This window comes from Pan paniscus, chromosome 11 (genome assembly GCF_029289425.2).
Source record: "Pan paniscus chromosome 11, NHGRI_mPanPan1-v2.0_pri, whole genome shotgun sequence".
Lineage (NCBI taxonomy): Eukaryota > Metazoa > Chordata > Mammalia > Primates > Hominidae > Pan > Pan paniscus.
Window position 1 is genome coordinate 8,458,450 of NC_073260.2, and position 15,215 is coordinate 8,473,664.

General features: G+C 56.4%; 2 protein-coding genes across 4 annotated transcripts in view; one reads left to right on the plus strand and one right to left on the minus strand.

Moving 5' to 3' along the window:
- The first annotated feature begins 1,918 nt into the window (after positions 1–1,918).
- On the plus strand, positions 1,919–8,648 carry QRFP (pyroglutamylated RFamide peptide). Its single transcript, XM_063594139.1, has one exon. The coding sequence runs from the start codon at positions 3,281–3,283 to the stop codon at positions 3,689–3,691; it is 411 nt and encodes a 136-aa protein (XP_063450209.1). The 5' UTR covers positions 1,919–3,280; the 3' UTR covers positions 3,692–8,648.
- A 791-nt stretch (positions 8,649–9,439) lies between these two features.
- ABL1 (ABL proto-oncogene 1, non-receptor tyrosine kinase) overlaps positions 9,440–15,215 on the minus strand; it is a 171,710-nt gene continuing 165,934 nt past the window's right edge. For all 3 annotated transcript variants that reach the window (XM_003822377.6, XM_003822378.4, XM_063594138.1), the window contains one exon: positions 9,440–13,141. In XM_003822377.6, coding sequence (XP_003822425.2) covers positions 11,427–13,141 — 1,715 coding nt within the window. In that variant the 3' untranslated portion in view covers positions 9,440–11,426. The remainder of the gene's footprint in view (positions 13,142–15,215) is intronic.

Genomic DNA, 15,215 nt, shown 5'->3' on the forward strand with positions numbered 1-15,215 from the left:
CAACTTCCATGGCCATTCCTGAGGAATTCTGCAAAGCACAGCTTGGAAACTTGAACCTCACTTTACACCACGAGAGCACTGAGGCACCCAGAGGGCAGGCATCCGGTCCAGGCTCATAGCACGGTAGGGACCCACCCTGGGTGGCACCCCATGGATAACTGGCGCCCGCTGTCAGAATCAACCAGCACTAACCAGGGAGACAGAAGGACACCACACCTCCCGTCTCACGAGCACACACACGTGTACACATGTGTGCACATACTCATGTGGGGGCATACACACACACGCACACACAGGACAGGGGCACCTCAGGCCATCGGAGGCAGCCCTGGCCTGGGGGATGGAAGCTGGTTCTGGCCAGCAAAGCTCAGTCATCGGCTTCAATCCGCAGACCCTCCGCCTGAACCTGGGCGCTCAGCCCCGAAGTGGGGGATCGAGATTCCAGTGCCTTCCTCAGGTCTCTGGGGAAGTGTCCACAGGCTCTCTATTCCCATGACTTCTGACCCCCCAGCACCCCGGATGCAGGGGTAGGTAGGCTGGGTGAGGGCCCCTGGAATGGGGGAGGCCCTCTGTGCTCAGTTCCCAACAGTGGTGGGGTGGGGCCGCCTCATCACCCCCCTGCCTGCTCTCAGTGGAGGGAGAATCTCTGCCGGGCAAGGAGCAGAGGCTGGGTCCTCCTGCTGGCCTCCCAGAGGTGACCCTCGGTGACAGTGGGGGGCCACCCAGGGTATGCGGTGGGAGGGGCTGGGGGCCACAGGCAAATGCTCCACTGCTGTCCTGGGCATCTGCCGTGCCCCCTTGGTTGGTTCCTGGGTAACAGGCCGCTGAGGGCTGCACCTGCCGGGGAGGTGCACCTGGCTTAGCCGCGCAGCCCCGTGCCTGTGAAACACGGGCCTCATGGGTGTCTGTGGCTTTCCTGCCCATGAGAGCCATCCTGCTAGCTGGGCAGTAGGTGTCGGGTAGATGTCCACCCACCCCATGTCCTCTCCGGAGCATGAGTTGCCAACCCAACAAAGGCAGGACCCTTAGGGTGAAGGGTGGGCTTGGAACCCCCGCCAAGGGACTCGAGGGTCTGTGCCCGCAATTTGCAGTTAATGATGCTGTCCGCTCTCCTCCAAAGGGCAGCCCGCCTGCCCTCTCATCAGACTACATCCTGCGTTAGGTTCTTTTTATCAACGCAGGCAGCACTGCCCCTCTTCAACAACAGCGTCCCCAATGGAATCCCAGGGTCAGGAATGCGCAGCAGGCAGTCGGCAGAGCAGCAAGTGCACTGCGGACCATATAAAGCAAGGAGAGCCCAGGGGCCATGCCTCCTGGACGAGGACCCAGGGCAGCTCTGCCCAGCCCAGCCCCGGAGCCCAGCCCCGGAGCCCAGCGATCCACCAGCCAGCCTTCCTGGGAGCAGTCCCAGCCACACGGTGAGCACAGCTGCCCTGTCCCCAGCAGGAACCCCAGCTCAGGCCCTGCCCAGGCAGGAGCCAGGCATGGGCAGTCAGAGGGCACACAGAAGCACAGGGAGGGAGGGCCCGGAGAGGGGACACCAGTGCCTCCCCTGCCAACAGCCCAGAGCAGCACAGATTGGTCACGGCTGCCCTGCCAGGGCTGGGACCCAGCCTCACCCGTGCTTTTCCTGTCCCTTCCTGGCTGTGGGGCCTGAAGCCCTGACTCGCGCTGGGGCTGCCTGTCCAGTGATGAGCATCCCCACTTTCTACCAGATTCTTGAAGGGGTGCATGAACCCCTAAAAGGGGTGAAGGGCCACTCCAGGGCCTGCTCTGTGTCAGGGTGTCTCCTTTCCAGACACCCAGAGGCCACTCCCGGGTGCATTTATCCACCAGGATGCAACGGTCCCTGGTCCACATCGCAGTCAGCAAAGTGCTTCCTATGAGGAGGAGGGAATGGGCTGGGCCGCTGCAGAAAGTCACCTCGCGGAAGCCTCCACTCTGCCTGCGCCCTGATGGAAAGGTTTTCCTGGCAGCATGTGAGGGAGGTCACTCCATCCCTGGGGCACGAGAGCTTAGAAGAACTGGATTTGGGTAGAAAGTGGGGTTGCATTTATTATTTTTTTAAAAGCTTCCTGGCTGAGCTCGCTTCTTTGAAATGTGTTCGAAGGAGCCATTTCTGGAAAGGGCTCTGGGGACTCCTGTACTGTCTTCTCCAGGGCTGGTGCTCTCTATTCTAGCCTCAGTTTGACTCCGCAGAGGACAAGCCAGCTCCAGCTCCCCCGCGGTCATCGTCAAAAAGGTTTTCTTTGCCAGACAAGGGAGCAAGTGTTACCAAGGCAGGTTCATTCCAGGAGGCTGGGTTTCAGATCCCCCGAGTGCCATGTGGAGTACAGAGAAGGGAGTTAGGGCACGCCTTCCTGAGTCAAGCCCAGTTAGACCTGGGATTGAACTCTAGCTCTGGCACTGATAAGGCCATGAGATCTGGGGCAAGTCACCTCAGCTGTTTGAGACCGACACCACCCCTGTGAAACAGGAGGGTTGGGAGGACCTAGCAGATATGTATGCTTCTTGAAGAAGCCGTCTGGCCATTAGAATCATGAATTCAGAGCCTCCACTTCCTGGCTGTGTGGCCTGGGCACAATCTCAGTTTTTCTGACAGTTTTCTTGCCTGAAAAAGTGGGACTGGCCAGACCTACCAAGTAGGAGTACTATGAAGATGAAGTACAATCACATGTGTGAGCTCTTAGCTCAGAGCCTGGCAGACCTACGGTGCCCAGGCCCCAGCGGCGTCCACACACTCCTTCCCAGGTGGGTGTCCGAATTAGGCCAGGACCATCCAATCTGTTTCTGGCTTTCAGGAGCAACTTGTTCCCACGTGAAAGAGACATTAGCAGGATGTCCCAGCTAAACAGCATAGCTAGACCCATTTATTATCAAGTTGAACACTAAGGGAGATTGATGGTTTTAACTTTCCACCCCATGGCTCTGCAATGATATGGCCATTTTATAATAAGAGAAAAATGAGCATACATTTGCTGACTCTCCCGGGGCCGCCTGGGCACTGCTCTGCCAGCCAGCAGCGGTGGATTTACAGTGCTAAGCTGCCCAGGCAGGCAGATCGTGGGGACTGCAGGAGAAGAACCGGCCTAATTGGCACAATCATCTCCTGATCCTGCTAATAAAACAGTGGCCTAGTCCCAGCACTGCTCGGAAGCCGGGCTCAGCTGAGCCCCCTGCTCACATCTATGCTGCCAGCCTGTCCCGGGGAAACATTTTGGTGAGTTGCGCTTGGCCACGTGTGCAGCCTGTCACTCTGCCTCTCTTTCCTCTGGGTCAGATGGTAAGGCCTTACCCCCTGATCTACTTCCTCTTCCTGCCGCTGGGCGCCTGCTTTCCTCTACTGGACAGAAGAGAGCCCACAGACGCCATGGGTGGCCTCGGAGCCGGAGAACGCTGGGCCGACCTGGCCACGGGGCCCCGACCCCACTCCGTGTGGGGTTCCTCTCGGTGGCTGAGAGCTTCACAACCACAGGCCCTGCTTGTCATAGCCAGGGGGCTGCAGACATCGGGCAGAGAGCATGCTGGCTGCAGATTCCGCTTCGGGAGGCAGGACGAAGGCACTGAGGCCACCGGCTTCCTCCCTGCTGCGGGGGAGAAGACCAGCGGCCCGTTAGGGAACCTGGCTGAGGAGCTCAATGGCTACAGCAGGAAGAAAGGTGGCTTCAGCTTCCGCTTCGGTCGGCGGTGAAGGGCCAGGACGCCTTGGAAGGATTTGCTTCTTGGACTCACCCCCATTGTCTTCACTCCTGCCTTCTCCCCCAGTCTCAAAGACCACGACACCCAGATGATGTAGGCTTGGTTACAATGAACGATCCACGGTAGGACAGGTTAGGTGTGTGCTTACTTTTGATTTCCAACTTTGCTGAAGCGAAAAACTAGGCAGTGTCAAAAAGGAGGCTGTCTTGGAGCCTCGGTCGTCCCAGCCTCTCTCTTCCCCTGGGGCTTTGACTCCGAGCAGCCCCCTGGCCCCAGGGGCACGGAGCTGAGGCTGTGGCTGGGCCATGAGTGTGAATAGCAGAGCGAGGCAGCGGGCTGAGTGCTTACAGTTGGGTAATCAAAGTTGTGACAGTCTCTATAGGGACGACTGCGGCTGACATCAGAGTGCAAATGAGTGCATTCCACTGGGTACAGAGGATGGTTCTGAAAGTTAAAAATGGGAAAAAAGAACCCGATCCCCTTCTCCATGCCATGAGCACAAGATCCCCCTGGCAAGAAGCCCCTGCTGTGGTTTGACTGCCCCTCTGACCGCAGCCCTTCTCCGCGGCCCAGTGTTAGCCCGGCCAGGAGTCTTCTGGGAGATGCGTTGGGAAGGAATCCGTTTTTGCTATAGCAAGGTTGCATTTCACATGTTCAAAATCGGAATATGTCGTGTGTATCTTTTCAAATAAAAGTTGTGACAACTGCAAAACCATACTGGAATGCTGGCCTCCCCCACTGTCTGAGTTCTGGGTGCCTTGCCTTTCGGGAGATGGAGCTCCTGTTGACTGGACCCAAACACCCCTCCTCTAGATCCCTGTAACCGGCAGTCGGTCAAAGGGGCGGAGGAACACAGCACATGTGCTTTTCACTTCCACTCGGCTGCTCCTTCCCAGGTTTCCTAAGAGCAAGGAACATTCGGAAAACAACTTCTCTGCCCCGGGGAGAGCCCACGCTCAGCCGGGAGTGGCTGCAGGCCCGGGGCCAGGCAAAGCATCCGTTTCAAACGCGCCTTTGGTGTCTCCTGCATCCCATCCCGTGTCAGAGGCGGCGGTCGGATGCTGCTCACTCCCGGGCTGGCTTCCGCTGCTGAGATGAGAACTTACGTTGATGTTACTATGGCAACCCCTCCCCTCCTCCTTTCGAGCTGCAGCTTGCCCCTGTTCACAATTGAATAATTTCCCATTGAGCTGTCACAATTAATTGGTGGATTTTTATTAGCCTTTTAGAACCACACTGGGCTGGGCCCAGCTTGGCACCTTGGAGTATTTCACAGTGTTTTCCATGCTATTAGTGACTTACACTCCTCAGTAGCAGCTCTCAATCCTTGGCAGCCAGAAAGCCACTTCATTAAGGGGTGACAGATCTGAGCCACAAAGAACCAACCTGACTGGGGAGCAGAATGGGTGCTGAGATGGGAGAGAACACCAGAGTCAGAACATCACCCGGTATGAAAGCTGCCGCCTTCCCCAGGAGCTCCTCACCGCTTCCCCATCGCTTCCCACACAGAAACTAGCCCCCCAGGCTTGGCGCATGTGCCCTGAGTTTTAGGGCTGCTGTGACGGGGACAAGACAATGATTCCTGAGGCTGGTGGGGGGGTGGGGCACATTGTTCTCTTGGGCTCTGCCACTGTCTGAGGACAGAGTGGTTCAGGATGCCTCCTGCAAAGGGATGTTGTCACTGCTTGCTAACATGACACTGATGGGGACGGACACATCCCGGGGTCCTTGCTGTAAGGACGGCCCTGGCACAGGGTGAACGGACAGATTCGTTCACCACAGGTGTGCACACGCACCCCGTTCTGCTTGGCTTAAGGGAGGGGGAGGCAGTAAGCTAGATCTATCCCTCCCTTGGCTCATTCACGCAAAGCAGCCAGAGATGTGCTCACCAGAGACCGGGTGAAACACAGCAGGCTGAGGGCAGAGGGACGCCCTGACGCACGGTCCCCTGGCCACTCGTCACTTGCCAACTTCTGCAAGTGAGCAAGGAGCCACCCACAGCCAGTACTTTAGAGAACACCGAGGCTGAGCCACCCTGCACATTCCACAGGCTCTTTGGGGATGCACTGGCTGGTTGTTAATTTAGCAGGATTAGATTAACCTTGATGGAAAAACCTGAGATAAAGAACACGGGGGCGGGGGATGCCTTCAAAGCAGTGGATATGCTGTCATTATGCGTTTATCACTTTAAAAAACCCAACAAAGCTATTCTTTCCAGTTTGCTTGTACACTTGAGCTCAGTAGCCCTGAAAATCCGAACAATCAAGCTGCTAAGGGCACTGCTGTCAAATCAACTCCCGCTGGGCTTGGCTAAGCCTCCTCTTTAACCCCGTGCCCCGCGGCCAAGCCCACCATGTCTGTCAAGGTCTTTGGGCCTCTCATGCCACCCCAGCGCCCCCTCAGCCCTTGCTCTCTCCTCCACAGATAAGATTACCCCTCTCCAGGAGGGTGAAGGTGAGACTCCAGAAAACATTTATTTTGGAATCAGAGAGATGAAGCTCCCCTGAGTGGTGCTGGCTCACTCCACCTGGCCCGGCAGTTCTAACTCCTCCAGCCCAGAGCACCTGCGAGCTGCCAGCATCTGCTCGTTACATTTATCCAAGACACAAGGCGGTCTTCATCTTGGTGTGTAGATCTAAAGGTATTTTAGCTATCAAGATGAATGGAAAACATTTGTCTTTTCCTGTATGTTTGAAATACTAATAAAAATATTTAAGAAAAAACCCCAAACAAAACAGGCTCCTGGGGACAGTCAGCCATAGACAGCTGCTGTAGTAATCAAGAGGGAAGCCACCTCGTCCTAACTTTGCCCCAGTGCCAAAGACGCTGCTTGACAGATTTCACTGAAGACCCCAAACCTGACGTGGTACTTTCCAGCTTCTGGGTAGGGAGCAGGGGCCTGCCCTGTGCTGCTGGTGCTCCTCCAATCCGCAGCTCCTTGGCCCCTCGGAAATGCCCTCCCAGAAAAAGAGCTCAGAGATTTCCCTGATTACAGCAGTGATATCAACTGGAGTGTGGGGGCAGGGGAGCAAGACATTAGGTGACCCCCAGGGACGAGGGCAGTGCTGACAGGGACACTGTGGTCAGCCTGGTCTCACCTAATGTCTTCTCCTACGAGGACGTTTAGAGTTTGCTTCCCCAGGGCACTCCGTTTAGAAAGGCCTCCTGAAATGATCTCTGCGGCCCAAGGAGCTGGGCTGGCTGTAATACTTGGCTGCTTCTCTTCTACTGTGGAGGGAGAAATCCGGCCCTGGGCACAGTTCTCTCCTGGTCCTGTTGGGGCTGTCTGCACTGTCTACTAATTAGGCTGCCGTGGTAGGCACCAGCTGGTACATGTTGTGTGACCTTGGCCGAGCTGCTTGACATCTCTGAGCCTCTCAGCTTCCTTACCTGTCAGAGGAGGACAGTAACAAAAACTCTCTCATTAAAAAAAGTGGTGGGCTTGGCCGGGTGCGATGGCTCATGCCTGTAATCCCAGCACTTTGGGAGGCTGAGGTGGGTGGATCTCGAGGTCAGGAGATAGAGACCATCCTGGCTAATATGGTGAAACCCCGTCTCTACTAAAAATACAAAAAATTAGCCGGGAGTGGTGTCGGGCACCTGTAGTCCCAGCTACTTGGGAGGCTGAGGCAGGAGAATGGTATGAACCTGGGAGGCGGACCTTGCAGTGAGCCGAGATGGCACCACTGCACTACAGACTGGGCGACAGTGTGAGACTCGTCTTAAAAAAAAAAAAAAAAAGTGGTGGGCCGGGCGCGCTGGCTCATGCCTGTAATCCCAGCACTTTGGGAGTCCAAGGTGGGCGGATCATGAGGTCAAGAGATCGAGACCATCCTGACCAACATGGTGAAACTCCGTCCCTACTAAAAATACAAAAATTAGCCGGGTCTGGTGGTGTGCACCTCTAGTCCCAGCTACTCGGGAGGCTGAGGCAGGAGAATCGCTTGAACCCAGGAGGCAGAGGTTGCAGTGAGTGGAGATTGTGCCGTTGCACTCCAGCCTGGGAGACAAGAGCGAAACTCTGTCTCAAAAAGAAAAAAGAAAAAAAAATTTTTTTTTGAGACAGGGTCTCACTCTGGAGCTGGAATCCAGTGGCACGATCATAGCTCGCTGCAACCTCCACCTCCTGGGCTCAAGCAATCCTCCCACCTCAGCTTCCTGAGTAGCTGGACTACAGGTGCCACCATACCCGGCTTGTTTTTGTATTTTTTGTAGAGATGGGGTCTATGTTGCCCAGGCTGGTCTTGAACTCCCGGCCTCAAGCAATCCACCCACCTCAGCCTCCCAAAGTATTGGGATTACAGGCATGAGCCACCTTGCCTGGCCTTTTAAGAAAATGTCTAATACCTTAGGCTGGTGTTTTGTAAATAATAACAATGGACCTCGAAGGCAGGACTCGAAATGACCTGGAAACTGCTGGGTGTGTGCACACAGGTGCATTTTTCTGGGGCTGGGATCCAGTTTTCATTAGGTTCTCAGGAGGTTTTGTGACCTAGAAAAGGTTAAGAAACCACTGTCTTGGAATGGCTAGACTAAACTAAGCTCTATAAGCTCAGGTGACACCCATGAAAGATCCCCATTTGGGAGATGAGAGGCGTCTTCCTCCACACTGGCCCAGTGTGACCAATTGGCCTCACGTGCAGGAGCCGACTCTGGACACGCAGTCTCAGCGCTTAGCGCTGGGAGGGCGGGGTGACCGTCCACATCTGACACGAGGAAGCGGCCACCAGCTGTGGCTGTCACCAGAGTTGTCCTATGTCTTCATTCAGACCTGGGAGAAGCAGCCATTCAAAGGACAAGAGAAGCCCCAGGGTTGGTGGATCTGGTGGCCAGCTATGGTTCAACCGGCAAGGAAATTGGGGGCCCCAGCCTGGTTTTGTCCCTGTGAAATGAGAGGGGGAGAATCTGGTGCCTGGCACTGCTCGCAGTGGGCTCCACCAGCCCCGGCCCGGCTGGAGTTCCACCTGTCACCCACCACACAGCAGTCTCGCTCCAGGTCTCTTGAGTGGAGCTTCACCAAGCTGTGATCTTCATATGCTCTGCTGAGCAGGATGTGCACCCCTGACAAACCTGCTGGCCTGATCAGTATCATTATCAGAGGGTGCTACTCACTTCCCAACCGCCCCTTTCCAAGCTGTCAGCTCGGTGGGGACTGAGCTGGGAAAGGGCGGTGGGGCTCAGTCTGGGATGGCCTTCCCAGGCCCTGAAGGCCAGCACACCTCACACCTCCGCTCCTCCTCATCCACACAAAGACCTAAGACACCTGGCTCAAGGAACATGAGTGAGTAAGGGCACCTGGGGGCTTAGGGCGGAAAGGTGGAGAGAGAACAGGCGCACGTGGGGAGGGATTTGCCCTCAGCCAGCAAGAAGCACGGGACGTGACCTCCTCACCCCGCTTCCACGTCGCTGCGACAGCCTGATACCGCCAGTCAGATGTGGCTTGTATGGTGGCACAGCCCACTCCCAGTGATGCCGGTGGGGCCAGGCTGCCAGCAGGTAAGCGCCAAGGGTACAGAAAGGGTCCGAGCATAGCAGGGCAAGTGCCTGAAAGATGGCTGTGGGCACCCAGGCCGCAGAGGCCCTGGGCAGCTGGGGGCAACCTGCCACCGTTCTGCTCTGTAAGACCTGATGCCGGGCCCCAGCCCCGTTGGGAAACCAGAACCCACTACATCCCGGCCCCGCCACCGCACAGGCTCAGAACAACAGGGCAGGATCACAGGCCGAAGCAATCTGCCAAGGATTCTAATGTAAACACTGATTTATTTAAAAAATACTACAGAGGACAGATTTGGATTCAAAAAAAACACAGAGAATCATATACAGAAACAAAATGCACTGGACCCCGAGAAGCAGAGGGGGAGCCACCACAGGCCCCGAGGGAGCAGGGCAGGACGCTATGCACACGCCACTTAGAAAAGAGCGTCTATAAAAGATGCATACCAAGAGATACGTGTAAAATATAGTGGCACATCACGTTAACAAAAGGAAGGGACCAGTACCTCATGGAGACAGGCAGTCGGGGGACCTGGGTGGGCGCTTTGCTCTGTCTTCAAGGCCGCTGTCGGTGACTAGTGCCTCCCTCCGGCTGCGTCACAGCCGTCGGGGGCAAAGAGGTGATGTGCTGTAAGAACCGCATAAAACGATCCAGAGGAAACCATTTCTATCAGAAAAATAAAGTACAAGTTTAGGTGATGAGCGTAAAGCTAGGGCCTGTGCAAGGCTGCTGGCACGAGGCGGTATGAGGGGGCGGGAAGGTGGCTTCTCCCGGCGTGAAGCCTCAGGGGCGGCCACCTGCCCACTGCTCTCGGAGTTAGCTGCTCTGTCAAGGTCCAGGAGACCCCGGGTCCCTGCCCAGAGTCACAGCCCCTGTACCTGGGCTCCGGCCTGGGGCAGCCTCGGGGAGAAGATGGCAGGCGTGCTCTGTGAAATACGCGAGGCTTTCAGGGGCTCCGTTTGTGGTTTTCCTAACCCTCCCTGACGACCCCCACAGAACATGAGGCTATGTCACTCACGGTAATTAAATAAGACATTCGCCCAGTTCAAGAGTGCAGCCAGGACCAGGACTGGCCAGGCCCTTTCCTCCCACCTGTGCGCAGGTGCCCAGTGGCAGCTCTATTCTCTCTCAGGGCGGCTACACAGAGGCAGGGCTTTGAAATGCTTCAAGAACTCAGAAAAGTGAAGGCTGTCTTGTTCCAAAGGAAAGGGCCTTGTAAGAATCTACTTTGTCTTAGAGGAGCGGGGGAGGGGAAGGGCCCTTTCAGGGCACCCAGATGTGTGAAAGGAAGGTTCACTCTGGGCCCTCGCAGACCTGCCTGGGCCCAGTCTGGGGCTATTTGGCACCAGCTGTTCACCCCACTAGCCACTGCCTCCCTTGTCCCCTGCCTCCATTCTGCTGGGGGAGGGATGTCGGCAGTGACAGTGACCTGCCACCCTTGAGACTCAAGCTTTCTTGCCAGGATTCACAGTGCACGTCACAAGAGAGCAAGAGCTGGGCTCTGGGGATGTGGACAGATGGAAAGGACATGCCCCATGCCTCGATCCTTTTCAGCTCCCACCTGCCCAGGACCCAAAGGCTGGTTGGCTTTAGCACCCTGTTTTCCACCCAAATCAAGAGCTGTCCTGCACGTGAGGAAATGGTGAGTGCACCCCACCCCGGGCAGCAGCAGAGGGCAGAGTGACCAGCCGTGTGCATGCCCGTGCATGCCCTTCCCGAAATGTGGTTCTTGAAACATGTCTTCAGCACAGGACGGGCAAGGCCAGGGAGTGCAGGCAGAGGGCCTGACGCACAAGGCCTCAGTTCAGGCTTCCATTCTTGGAGAAGTGGAAGAAGGCCCAGCCAGGGGAGGAGGGGCTCCAGAGAGAAAAAAATGAAAAAGACAGTCCACATCAGCCGTTCCCACCTGGCCTGGAGAGCTCAGTCTGGGGCACTAGGTGGGAGCAGGGCTGGCGGGTCCTGGCATGCCGACTGCAGTCCACGGAGCAGGAACTCCACAGATAAAACTCGAGGACAGAGACGGAGCGGGGAGGAGGAAGGTGCGGGAGGGCAGGCGGTGCAAACGTAGGTAGTAGAGCTGGACTCCACAGGGCCCTCAGCTCTGCCTGGCGCAGAGCTCCTGGGCCAAGGTGCTGACTCACTAGTCCCTTGTCAGCCACTGTCACGGGTATGGGCGAGCCCGCATGTGCTGCAGGCAGCTCCGACGGGCCTGACACCTGACCCCTGACTGCTGCTACCTCTGCACTATGTCACTGATTTCCTTCACCGAACTGAGGAGCTTGCTGAAGTCCTGAGTGGCCGCCGGACCACTGCCTGCTGTCGCCGGGCAGATCTGAAGCTCCCGGAGATTATTCTCCAGTTTGTTGATGGCCTCTCGGAAGGCAAACTTGTTCCTCATTTGCTGGATGGAATCCACGTAGCTCACGCAGAATGTGTAGAGGTTTTTGCCGGCCTCCAGCACTGCGCTGTGGCTGGCCATCTGCTCGGAGTTCCTAGAGATGGCGAGGCACAGCGCCTCGGTGCTGTCCAGGACCACGCCCTTGGTGATGGCGCCACTGGCGATCCGCTCTGGAGGCTGGCGGGTTTTCCGAAGAGACACTCGGGTTGATATGAGAGGGATGAAGGCGGTGGAAGACGGCTGGTCCCCTGCCAGGGCCGAGGATGCTGATGGCAACGTGGAGGGAACGGGGGCTGGGCTGATGGGGGTCCCCGACGGCTTGGCGGACTGTGGCTTTGGAGTGGCCGGGAGCACGGGCTTTTTGAGGCCCTCTCCCGGCTGGCTGGGCTTGGCAGCGTCACTGTTCACAGCATCAACCAGACTCGTGGCTTTTGTCTTTGCGCCCAGGACTGCCTCCCCGGCCGCCTCCTGGCTCGGGCTCTGCGAGGGCTTTCCTCCAGCCTTCCCTGCAGAGGCTGCTGGTGGGGGCGGCGGGGCAGGTTTGAGCCTGGACAATTTCCCCTTGTCCCTCCCTGGCGACTCAGAGGAGTGCTTGTGCCTCCTCACTCTGGACTCCTCGGCGGGGCCCTTGCTGGTGCCCCCTGGTGCACCTGAGCTTGCTTTGCTGGTGGGGGTCACTGGCTCAGCTGCAGCAGGGGTCCCTAAGGCACTGCCCTTTCCAGCTTCTTCCTTGTGGGGGAGGCCCGAGGCAGGGGCCACGGTGACCTGCCGCCGGAGGGGTTTTGGAGTCAGGTTGGGCGGGCTGGAGCCCGGGCTGGACTCCATGATGTCTTTGAAGACCTCATCAGCAGCTTCCTCATTCTTTTTCACCAGCCTGGGAGGGGGCGTTACTGTGCCTCGGGTCACCTGGTCAGACCTGTTCTCCCCTGCCCTCTTCCGAGGCAGAGCCGGCTTCTCACTTTTGTGCCCTCCAAATGTGGACGAGTCAAACTGTCTTCCCGTGGACTGCAAGTCCCGAGGCAGCGTGACTGACCTCCACTCCGTGTCCTTGGCCCCATGGGGAACGCAGGAGGCGGAGCAGGAGCGCAGGAAGCGCTTGCTGGAGCTGCCACCGCCCTCCTCCTCGCCGGTGGCTAGGCGGCTGCTGGTCAGCGTGCTGGACTTCTTCCACAGGTGGGGAGACCGGAAGCCTGAGCCCCCGGACTCCCGGAGGGCTCCATTGGGGACCCCAGCCCCATTGCTGGGCTTTGGGGACTTGGCTGGGTCAGCTGTGTCCAAGGGGGTGAAAGCCAGCGCCCCGTTGCTGATGTCTCGGCCCTCTTCCTCGCCGGCCCCTCTGCGCTCCGGCTGGCCGTCCATCTCCCGGAAGGAGCTGCTGCGTTTGGGAGGGGTTGGGGCTGTCTTCTTCTTCTTCTTGATCAAGGCGCTGAACAAGTTGGTCTTTTTGTCTTTGGGGAGAAGGCGCTCATCTTCATTCAGGCCGCCCTCCGGGGGACCTCGCTCTTTTCGAGGGAGCAATGGAGACACGGCAGGCTCATGGTCCAGAGGATCTGAAACGCAAGGGGAAGAGCTGACAACTCCAGACAACTCTAGAGGCTGACAGAGGAGAATCGCTTGAACCCGGGAGGCAGAGTGCCACTGCTGCACTCCAGCCCAGGAGACAGAGTGAGACTCCATCTCAAAACAAACAAACAAACAAAAAAATTGCCAAAGGTCATCCCCTTCTTATCTCCTGTGCATAATGGCCCATTGTCCCTTCCCCACTGTGGGACACAGCCCCTTATTCCCAGAGCGCCTCATAGGCCTCTCGGCTAGCTGGCTGGCAGGAGAGCCACAGGTTTTGACCCTTTGCTTGGCCTTGTCATCGTTTTTATACTCACTAGAGAGTGATGTGGGTGGGTGGGGGGGCTGCTGCCTTAAAGTAAACCAGTGCAGGGATGAAGAGGCCAGGGCCATCCAGCTTTTTGTTCCCATCTTCAGGGAAAGAGACCAAAGCGTGTGTGTGGTTTTTTTTTTTTTTTTTTTTTTTTTTTTTGAGTTGGAGTCTCGCTTGTTGCCTACGCTGGAGTGCAGTGGCACAATCTCAGCTCACTGCAACCTCCGCCTCCCAGGTTCAAATGGTTCTCTTGCCTCAGCCTCCCAAGTAGCTAGGACTATAGGCACCCGCTACCACGCCTGGCTAATTTTGTATTTTTAGTAGAGACGGGGTTTCACCATGTTGGTTAGGCTGGTCTCAAACTCCTGACCTCAGGTGATCCACCCGCCTTGGCCTCCCAAAGTGCTGGGATTACAGGCATGAGCCACTGCACCCGGCCCAAAGCCTTTCCTAATGACAATCCTAACAGCAATGATGGCTTTATTGAGAGAAGCCTGATACGTGCTTCACCTTTACAACCTCATCTGCATTCTCACAACAGTGCTGTAGCCCGGCTGGGACTTGCCTGGCCTCAGGGATGGTGGCATCAGAGCCGGTTATCAGATCCAGGCCTGTCTGAGCCCAGACGCTTGGGTGCTCCTCTGGGGAGCATGGGGTGGGGGCAGCCCCCAGCTTGTGCCACGGGAGCCTGACCTTGTGATTCGCTGACCTCGGCCTCCTAAAGTGCTGGGATTACAGGTGTGAGCCACCACGCCCGGCCAACAGTTTTTTAATGGGCACTCTTTAAATATAAATCATAGCTCATAAGAAATCTTTCTGGTAGCCAGGCGCGGTGGCTCAAGCCTGTCATCCCAGCACTTTGGGAGGCTGAGGTGGGCGGATCATGAGGTCAAGAGATCGAGACCATCCTGGCCAACATGGTGAAACCCCGTCTCTGCTAAAAAATGCAAAAATTAGCTGGGTGTGGTGGCACACGCCTGTAGTCCCAGCTACTCAGGAGGATAAGGCAGGAGAATCCCCTGAACCCAGGAGGTGGAGGTTGCAGTGAGCCGGGATCATGCCATTGCACTCCAGCCTGGCAACAGAGTGAGACTCCGTCTCAAAAAAAAAAAAGGAAATCTTTTTGGTGTTGCCAAGCTCCTGCTAGTGAGTAACAGAATTCTCCCTCAGAGGTCAGCTTGCAAGAAGAGGTTTTCTGTTGGCACCTGTAACTCAACAGAGGTACCAGTATGCATTTATCAGAACCCAAGGCAGCACGTGGGACATCTGAATCAGGGAACACCAAAGCCTTTAATCTAGTGGAAGGAGGCCAGGAGAGTGAAATTGCAATGAATTATGCACCACTCAGTTTCAGCACTGAGTAGTTAATTGACACCCTCGGCTCACCAAGAGATCACTATCAAAATACCCCTCAGATGAAACTGACGGGCGTAAATGAACATGACTGCTGATCACTGGGTTCTTAATAAGCACAGCGTTCCCACAGAGGCCTCTCCTCCCTACTGCTCAGCCACCTGAAATCAGGAAAACCGATAAGAGGAGGAAGAGTGGAAGATTCTGGAGAATCTATACGCCATAACCTCCAAGTAGGTGAGTGAGATGACCCAGCGGGGCGGGAAGTATTGCAAATTTGGACTTATTTAGCATGCAAGCCTTTTAAATGTGCGTTTTGGTACATAACATACACACTCTACTCCTACAGTAGTGGACATACGTACTTTATATACCATATATATGGGCTGCATGTT

Bases quoted from the DNA above. Each gene is read 5' to 3' on its own strand.
- QRFP (XM_063594139.1), top strand. From the start codon at position 3,281: ATGGTAAGGCCTTACCCCCTGATCTACTTCCTCTTCCTGCCGCTGGGC.